Here is a 10,653-nt window from a genome sequence, read left to right as displayed (position 1 = left end):
ACATTCCATTCCCTCAAAATCATTCCTTCCACCCCCCATGTTTTTTTTCCATTCCATCCCCTCTTGCACTATTCATCAACAACACCACAACCCACCACCTTCGCCACAACCCACCACCACCCCCACCACCACCCCCACCCACCACCGACGCCATCACCGCCACCTGCCACCACCTCACCCCGACAGCCACCGCCGCCGCCGCCACCCACTCGCCACCGTTATCACCCACAGCTGCGACCAACCGCCAACGCCACTCGGCGCCGCTGCCCACCACCATTGTCGATGCCACCACCAACCGCCGCTGCCGCCACCAACCGCCACCCACCACCAACGGCCACCTTGCCGCCACCACCACTCGTCGTCACCGCCGCACCGCCATTCGCCGCCACTACCACCACCTATCGCCGCCGCCGACACCCACCACTACCACCTATAACCACCCACAATCACTACCACCGACCACCACTACCTCTCACCGCTGATTTTATTACTCCGTTTTTATTGCCTACCGAACAATACACAATAATAATTCATTCCGTTCACACATGGTAACCAAACAAGACATGGAATGGTAATGATCCATTGCATTCCCTCGTCCATTCCATTACCTTGTTCATTCCATTCCTTTGTCCATTCCATTACCCCATACCAAACAGACCCTTAGTATATTTCTTCATTCCACACCAAAATAGAGAGGAGCGCTCTCTAAACTTCATCTCCATCTTTCCAAACTTTTAATACACTAATTTATCTGGTGTAATCTCGAGCGTGTGGCCTTCCCTGGCAGTACATACTGCTTTGGCTGTTATGTCCTGGAAGATAGACGTGTTGTCTAAGTGAAACACAAAATTTGTTTTAGAGGACCCGTGTTGAACTCAGCGACAACCGTCAACGTTAGTCTATTCATTCTTGCAGCCAAGAAGGACCGTACAAGGAGACACGGTTCAAGTTCTGGTTAAAAACGAAGCGAAAATCATACAAGAAGACACGACTTAAGTTCTTATCGAAGACAACGGTCCGAGTCACTTTATTTACATAAAATTGTATTTATGTTTATTTTTCGTTTGGATTTGTACACGGTTCAGTGCTACAAGTTCCCAAATGTATAAAGAAAGTATCTTTATTATTTTGTTAATATAATTTTGATAAAATTGTGATCCATATCCTACATAGAATCTTCATCCTACTCCCTATACCAAAATTATGAGGGAAAGTTAAGATTTTGCGCAATTTTATTCCTATATTGGAGTTCCCATCCCCCAAAAATTATATGGGAATGTAAGTAAGCCCCCATATTTTGGGGCACTGGCGGAGCTTCTTTATAGCCAGGGGTGCCTTGGTCTTTGCCGGTTTTTTGTTCGTAGTGTTAAATTTTATTGAAAATTTTTGAAAAAAAATATTTTTGAAGTGTAAAATATGGGATTTTTAAGAGCCCATCTCTGCACTGATTTAGATTTTAAGAATTCAGCCTCTATCGAGTTTTCGTTCCAGCTCCGTCTTTGAGGGTTCATTTTCCCAGCCTATATTTTAATATGGTTGTAAGTGGAAAGAGTATTTATTTTTTTAATTGATTATGAATATATATGATGAATTGGATGTGATTATTTTAAAAGTAATCAAATTATTTAAGTAAATGTGTATAATAACTAAATTATATTAATCGGGATATGAGTTCTATTGTGAATGCTCTTAGGCTGAAGGGTGTGGGGGGCATGGGTTGGGTCATTAATCGCCACGTAGGACCATTAGTAGATTGCTACACTACCCCATTGCCTCATCCACCATGGTTTGCATGAATTAAACCATGGCAACCATGTGCCTCCTTTTCTTTTTTAATATTTTCTTTTTCTTTTCATAAAAATAAATTAAAATAAGAGAATAATGGGTTGAGTAATGACTACACCCTTAGCAGTCTATAGCTTAGTGGTGCATGTTAATATTGGATAAAGGTAAGTACTTTAAAGTACTTAATATGTACAAGCTGGCAAAATTAAAGAAAACCCATGTGTCCTGTAGAGAACAATGAGACATTTTGTAGGGCTAGACAATGCTAGCCAAGTAAGAGTAACCCAATATTTGTATGGACAGTGTGTTTGGTTTGATATTAACCATCAATATGTTATTCTATATAGGACTTTTAGTTCTTTGTATTTTAAATAATTACATTTAATATTTTGATAAATAAAAAAAAGAAGAACTTATGCATGTATGTGTCCAGATATATACATAAACCATTATTTTAATTAAAATAATATATACGTAATATATATGTAAGACAAGCGAAAGAGCTCCCCAATGACATGTTCTAGGAGGGAAAGAAAGGGTGAAATTAGATATTTACCTAGAGATAACTAGATCATAATAAGCTAATTTAGATAAATAAAACATAAATATAATCAAATATGTCTATGATCATCCATTCACACTACCCTCATCTCATCAAGTAGTTCTTCCGAAACCACTACTCACATGCACTGTGGCGGTGTAGGCGCACTACCCGAGCAGCCGGAAGGGTGCCCCCAGTACCCTAATATGACAGGTTCAATAAGAAGTATAGCCATAAAACCTTGGTGTAAATGATTCATTATATAATGTATCTAAAGTATTCCCCATAACTATGAACTTATGGGAATTTTGGACCACCATGGAAGACATTGTCGACTTAAAGAAATTTATTGTCGGACGATGGTCACTTGATTATATGATCTTTGATTCCAAGATTATGACCCATCAAGTGCAAGGAGTTCAACTTGATTAAAGATCATAAGGTTGAGAAGTGATCGATGTACTAACACCACCCGTAGTGGTATGATTTTGGGTGTTTTTTTATGAAAAGCACGCCCCCCAACGCCAAGGTAACGGCCCCCGCGGGCGTTTTTTTTTTTTTTTTTTTTGAAAAATTGGTGGTTGGCGTTTTTTTTTCTACGCCATTGTTCATTCTTTTGGGCCAATCACTTTCCTAATGCTTTTTGTTTGGCCAATAAGATTTTTTTGATAGTTTTTTTTTTATTTAATTATATTACACCTCTTTTAACATAATGTCCCACAATACCCATATCCCCACTACACCCATTTTATAAAAACGCCCCATAATGCCCTACTGCTGACTGGACTGCCACATGGCGCACAACACATGGTCTAAGTATTAAATGCAAAAATTTGTGTTGATCTTATCTTAATTAGGGGGTATGGATGGTCATCACTCATCAGTCACTCACAATTTCCAATCAAGTTTCACCATGTCATCAACCATTATTTTATCGTTAGTGATGGATTTTAGTGGAAACGTTCATCACTCACAACACCCAACAATACCCATCACTCACAACACTCAACAACACCCAACAATACCATCACTGTCTCACATCATCTTCACTTGTGAATATCACGCGTTGTTAGTTTAACGCGTTAAATATTTTGGTGGCGGTGGTGTTTGTTTACTATCACTCGTTATACAAATTTATCACGGGCTAAAAGCCAACCACCCCGGGTGCCCTTAAAACTTACCTTTTATATAGGACTAGTTTTTGCCCCGCCCGCGTTGCGGGGCAATAAACCGAATATTTTTCTCTCATAACATGTATGTCTGTACAGAGGGCAAAATGGTAATTATATTTTGAACTGGAGGCGAAATTATGATTTTAAACTGAGAGCAAAATTATAATTTTGAGCTAGGGGGGAAACATAATTTAATTTTGAACTGTGAGCAAAAATGTAATTTTGAGCTGAGGGCAAAATCGTAATTTTTAGCTAGAGGAAAAAACAACATTTTATTTTTAACTGGGGGCAAAAACGCAATTTTAAACGAAGGACGAAATCGTAATTTTAAACTGGGAATAAAATTAAATAAAAAATGATTTGGTCTAATAGGGAAGTGACATGCAGCTAATAATTTTGAGCTGGGGGGAAAACATAATTTCATTTTAAACTAGGTGCAAAAACGTAATTTTGAGCTGAGGGCAGAATCGCAATTTTGAGCTGGGCAAAAACGTAATTTGAAACGGAGGGTGAAACCGTAATTTTAAACTGGGAACAAAAATAAAAATGAGTTTTTGAACGAGGGAAAAAACGTAATTTTGTGCTATGAGCAAAATTATAATTTTATTTTTAGCTGGGGGCGAAAACGTAATTTTAGTTAGGGGCAAAAGTGTAATTTTATTTTGAGCTGGGGGCAAAACCGTATTTTTAAACGAAGGACGAAAGCGTAATTTTAAACTGGAAATAAAATTAAATTAAAAATGTGTTGGTCCAATAGGGAATAGTGTCAGGCTGGGGACAAAAGCATAATTTTATTTTGAGTTGAGGGCAAAACGGTAATTTTAAACAGGAACAAAAACGTAATTTTAAAACGGATATAAAATAATAAACTCGTTGGTACAGTAAGAAAGTGTCAGGCAGCTGCTTGACACTATTCTCCCACATGAAGTTTGTAGTTATAGGTAAAGGTAATATCAAAAAATAGGACACGAGCCTTTTTTTTTTTTGAACGGCAACCAATAGGACACGAGCCTTATGAGTTACGAAAGGTAGGAAATGATCCTACAAACATGTGTGAGTTGGTTTGTACAAAGATATTTATATCGACCGCTCGATTCAAATATTTGGATATCCGGATTTTAATATTATCATTTCTAAATATTGGATGTTAATATTTTAAAAATTCTAATTGAAATTATATCACTTTTTGTAAAATTTATCATTGTTCTTCTAATTGGATATCCGGATTTTAATATTATCATTTCTAAATATTGGATGTTAATATTTTAAAAATTCTAATTGAAATTATATCACTTTTTGTAAAATTTATCATTGTTCTAATTATAGTTTCTGATGAACGAGATGCAAACAACTTTAACTTCATTTTTACTTTATTTCATGTATCACATTAGTTAACACAGAGCCGTCCCTATAGGCTTCTAAATCTAGGCAACAGCTTAGGGTCTCCAAAAAATAGGGCCTCCAAATATTTTAAAAATCTTTATATAGCATGTGTATTATGCATTAAACCCAAATAAATAACCGATTTTTAAATAAAAGAGCTTAATTCCAACTCCAACCAATTTGCAATTCGTATTTAATTTAGGTCGCCATCTTTATTTTCACTAACTGTAACATCGCACTTGCCCATTTTGCTCAATTGTGTTGTCGATTGAGGAAAAATTAGACATGAAATTAATGGTGTCGCAAGGATAATCTAGGTTGTTTAACGGCTATTTTTTATAGTGATCTCTATATATTGTGATTCACTTAATCACTGTTCTCCTTAAGTTCCTAATTGATACTTTGAATCTTTGACTTTTGATATTGTGCTTGTGACTGAGACTTAGAAGGAAAAAAGCAGAACCGATATTTTCTTTATACCCATTCAAAGGGGCTCACCTCTGTAGTTTGGTTAGGGCCTCTAAAAACGTTGGAACGGCTCTGAGTTAACATATGATAATAAAAAGTGAAACATGACAAAATGTGTGTGATTATATGAAATACATGTTTAAGAAAGTTTACAATTCAAGACTAGGGACATAAGTTATTTAGTTTGAGCTAACAGGCTCCAACTCATATAATTTTGAGTATAAACTTCAATTCGAGCTGAATGCAAAGCTTATATTCAGCTTGATTCAAATCATGTGTAATGGTTAAAACTTTTAAACAAATAGTGGTCATTACCCCTTAGCGAACTTTCTTTAGGCTTTTAATAAAGTTAAAAAAAAAAAAAAAAACTTCCTTCGACAAACGATCATTGAAGGAGAAGTTTCATGTTGATTTTCATGACTTGAGATTTTCCACACGCTCTAAACAATATGAATGACTCGAAGCTTAACTTAATGAAGTATTCCGTGTTATTTAATAAACGATCAACTTTGACATACGAATGACCAACTAACAACCATAATATAACAAGTATTTCTATGTAATCTATAGAATAGTCATCGACAAATTCATACAATAATATGACTCAACAATGCCTTATGTTCGAGTTTTTAAATATGTCTTTTAACACTTTTTGACCCGTCAATTCACCAACTAAAGATGTTTTGGGTTTTAAAACATTTCTAACATCCAATTTGAAACTTTCCAAGACACAAGTTGGCCAACTAACTAAAAATTCATAGCGCTCATTTCAAACGTTAAACTAAGTAAACCCACAAATAAAGGTACCCACATGCATCAACTCTTATGAATTATATAATCAATCAAATTCTTGAGGCATGTTAGTAACATAACATCTAATTGTATAGCTAATGTAAGGGAGGTCCCTATAATGTTCTAAAACTGATTTTTAGGCCTGTAAACGAACCGACCGTTCATGAACTTGTTCGGCGGGAAGTTCTTTTATGTTCGTTTATTTAATAAACGAACGAACACGAACAAAAAAATTTGTTTGTTTAATTAAATGAACGAACATTAACACACCTTATGTTCGTTCATTTATGTTCGTGAACATTCTTTTATGTTCGTTCATTTATGTTCGTGAACGTTTGTTTATGTTCGTTTAGATTTTAATAAATACATAAATAGTTATATTTATATAAATAAATATTAGGTTTCTAACTAGTTATATAAATATAACTAATTAGTGTATCTATGAACCCTTATTTAGATGTGTTTTCGGATGAAATGTAATATATTAGACTTGTTTCTTCAATCACGTTAATTTATGTTATTCGAATATGTTCAGTTAATTTTTTTTATGTTCGTTTGTGTTCGTGAACTTTTCGTTTAGGCTTTAAACGAACGAACATAAACGAACACGAACATGCCCGAGTTCTTAATGAACGAACACCAACAAAAAAATGTGTTCGATTATATGTTCGTGTTCCTATTCGGTTAAAGTTAAATGAACGAACACGAACATGCCTATGTTCGTGTTCGTTCGGTTCGTTTATAGGGCTACTGATTTTCACTAGTGGTGTTATAACTTATAAGAATCTACCAAGGCCGGCCCGGAGGGGGTGCGGGGTGGGCGACGGCACAGGGCCCAAACCCTCCGAGAGCCCAGATCTTTTTAATTTTGTATAGATTTACGTTGTGTAAGCTAAAATATATATGTATTGAATCGATGGATGACTTAAACAAGTTCTTGTTGAGGTGATTACTGCCTTGTTTAAACAACAAGGAGACGCAGGTTCTAATTCTAGCGTCTCCAAATTCTCTATTTTAGCTTTGCTTTTTGTTTTTTTTGTTAGCTCAAATTCGTGAATATGGCCCAAAATTTTTATCTCGCATAGGGTCTGTTTTTTATTTTCGAAGACGGCCCTGAAATTTACTTGAAAACTCTATAGAGGATGTGAGAAATTTCTTGCAATGAGGAATGTCAGTTACTATTTATTTTTTTTTGAACGTCCAACATAAGAATCGTCGGGTACTCCGTACGCGGCACCCATTGGCCGAAAGGTAGCCCGCGGCAGCCCAACCTGCACGCACGGAGCCCCTAGCCCACCATGCCACCAGTTTCGGGGAAAACCCGACCCTGCATCCGCCCAAGGGCACGACAATACAGAGCCGGTAAAACCCAGGTGGATCAGGAATCGAACTCGAGACCATTCGGCCAGGAGTCTTTCCCTCATTTCCCCATAACCACTTAGCTATAAGCCTAGGGTTTTAGTTACTATTTATTGCTTCAAATAAACTCATGCACTTTGGATTTGGATCGGTTGCGGTTCTTGTGAAATGTTGATAATCCCTATAAATATCTTTGGTCAAAGTTCACTTTATTCATCAAGTTCAATTTCATCATACATTTAATGCCGAACTTGGGTTCAAGTTTTGATGATAATATCTTTTAGTCACTTTATGATATTAACTCTATAATTTCATTCAAGCTCGGAGAACTTGAGTTTTTCTGTGAAGACTCAATTAGTTCAATTCTTATTTGGTGTAAAAAAAGAGTAAGTATCGGTTTACAATGATAGGAGGCCTGGGAAAACCTGAGTTCGATCCTTGAGCCAAACAGCTTTTACTGATAATTTCACCGTCGTCTATACGGGCGAGTGGATTACCGGGTTTTCCCCGGAATACTCCGTTTGTCCAGTGTATGTCACAAAAATACTTGGGATTGATTTGATGGATAAAAAAAACTTTATAGTTTCACTCAATAACATAAAATGGAAATATGTATTTGTATGTTATATATTCATCTTTAATTATAATATTTTTAAATTTTTATATGTTACACACATCCCAATTTATTCATACTTGGTTTACAAACTTAAATTAATTCATTTGATAAAATTATGTATTTCTCAAGTGGTAGGTGTTTAAGTTCTGTTATAAGTAAATAATGTAGAATTAGGTTGTCGTTTAGAAAATAAATTGGGATATGTGAAACATATAAAAATTCGACATGATAGTTAGGTTAATCTGGTTCCCTTTTATGATGTATCTTCTTGATGGTAGTATCAGGTCGAATTTTAAGTGATGTTATGAGAGTCTAACCCTAATCCATCTCTAGTAATCTTCTTATATACACCTAAGGAGAAAAACCCAATTAGTTAATAAAGTTAATATGTTACATCAACAATTACCAACTAATTATATTATAAGTTTTATTATATATTGATTTTTATTATATAAATGAATATTTAATGTTACATAAATTATAAAGATGGTATTTGTGGTTTAAAAGTTACGAATATACTTCTCAACGACCTATTTTGCTTTTATTTAGCTAGTTAACTCTATGTAAATTACTTTTAACTCTTAGAAAAATAAATATCTTACTTTTTTAATAACACTATTTATTCATTTGGTGTGTCCCCACTTTTAATTAATATATTTTATTTGCGTTTTTTCTGTGTTTGTGGGTCCAGAAATATTTTATCAAGGGAAAATTACATGGATTTAATTAGCTGGTACCATCTCTGTAATTTACTGTAAATTGAATAATACTCATAATTTAAAAAAAAAATGTTTTAGGTTTTTGACCAAAACGTCAAAATCTCACACCGCTCCGTCGGCTCCCACTGTGTCCCCACAGCCCGTTCTCCCCACACCCCTTTATAAACCCATTCTTTTAAGCTACACTTGCTTTCTTTCAATCCAAAATATTATTATTCACACCATGTCTTCCGACCAACCTATCGCCACCAGGCGCCACCACTCTCCGTCACCACCACCACCTCCTCCACCACCACCCTCATCCAAACCCAACATCACCACCACCCTCTACCACACCCACATCGGCATCTTCGCCCTCACCTGGTCCCGAACCCTTTTCGGCCGCTCCCTCCACCTCCACCTCCTCCCGAACGACAACGATAACGACGACGACAACATCTCCACAACTTCGTCTACCCACACCCCCACCCACACCCCCTCTTTCCATCTACAGATAAAACCATTGATGTTTTGGAAGCGACACGGATCCAAAAAGATCCAAATCTCTCCAAACAAAAATGATTTTATTCAAATCTTTTATGACCTGTCCCGGGCCAAATTCGGATCTGGCCCAGAACCCGTGGCCGGGTTTTATATCGCGGCCACGGTGTCAGGACAAATGACACTACTCATTGGAGACTCACCTAAACAAGCCTACTCTAAAACCAAATCCATCCAATCAAATAAATCCCAAATAACCATCCTTAGGCGTGAACACGTGTACGCCATTTCCAACAAAAAGTACACCACTAAGGCCACTTTTCGCGGGAAAACCCGCGAAATAACTATAGACTGCACCCGTGTTGCCGGCGGAGAAGACTCTAGGTTATACTTCTCCGTCGACAATAAACGGGTGCTAGTTGTGAAACATCTCCAATGGAAATTTCGTGGAAATGAACGCGTCGAAATTGACGGCGTTCAAATTCAGATTTCCTGGGATGTTCACAACTGGCTAATGGAGGAAGAATCCGACGATGGGTACGCGTTGTTTATGTTTCGGTTTGAAAAGTCCGGATTCGATTACCACGAAGACGATAAATTGTTGGCCCGGTTGAATGCTTCCGGGCCCGGGTCAGGTATTTCCGGATCCGGGTCGGGTTTCGGGTTCGGGTTCGAGATGAGGAAAATGAAGAAAGGGATGTTGAAACGGGCGAAAAGCTCGTCGGATTCTTCGCTTTCGTCTGCTTCGTCCGGGTGCGGGTCGATTATGGAATGGGAGAGTGTGGAGGAGAATGAATTGAAAGGTCCGTCGGGTTTTTCGTTGCTGGTTTATGCTTGGAAGAGTTAATTTGGCCGGAGGTTTGGCCGGAAAAATAAATTCCGGTGACAAATTATTTTTCCGGTATGGATTTTTTGTTGTTGGTGTACAGTGGGAATTGGTCCGAGTTATTTTGTTATTGGGTCTTTGAATTTTAGCAAGAATTGTTCAAGATTGATTAATTTTCTTGAAAAGATTGATTCTTTTGTGACATTAACTAGATTGATTCTTTAATGTAAAATATAAATAGTTGATTTTGCATATTTTATACATATTTATTTTTTATTTTGGCAACATGTATTGAAGTTTTATTTTTATTCTTGTTGATGTTTAGCTTCTATTGTTAAAATAGTGATTGTAGTTGGGTGAAATTGTTTTTCCATAAGTTAAATTTGTAAAATGTATAAATACTATCAAAATATAAAAACTAAATAGTTTTTATACAAGGTATTAATTTTTTTTCTATGTATAGATATAGATTTATACATGGCTGAAGCCATAAATAACGGTAATTCATGTGG

At 36.4% G+C, this 10,653-nt stretch overlaps 1 protein-coding gene across 1 annotated transcript; it reads left to right on the top strand.

Annotated features, from left to right (window-relative positions):
- The first annotated feature begins 9,058 nt into the window (after positions 1–9,058).
- On the top strand, positions 9,059–10,162 carry LOC110897265. Its single transcript, XM_022144019.1, has one exon. It carries the CDS (start codon positions 9,059–9,061, stop codon positions 10,160–10,162), a length of 1,104 nt encoding a protein of 367 aa, XP_021999711.1.
- Positions 10,163–10,653: the final 491 nt, after the last annotated feature.

Source organism: Helianthus annuus, chromosome 2 (assembly GCF_002127325.2).
Source record: "Helianthus annuus cultivar XRQ/B chromosome 2, HanXRQr2.0-SUNRISE, whole genome shotgun sequence".
NCBI lineage: Eukaryota > Viridiplantae > Streptophyta > Magnoliopsida > Asterales > Asteraceae > Helianthus > Helianthus annuus.
Note: the sequence above shows the minus strand (reverse complement) of the source record. Positions and strands in the feature narration are given on the sequence as shown.

Coding starts and splice junctions, on each gene's coding strand:
- LOC110897265 (XM_022144019.1), top strand. CDS start 9,059: ATGTCTTCCGACCAACCTATCGCCACCAGGCGCCACCACTCTCCGTCA.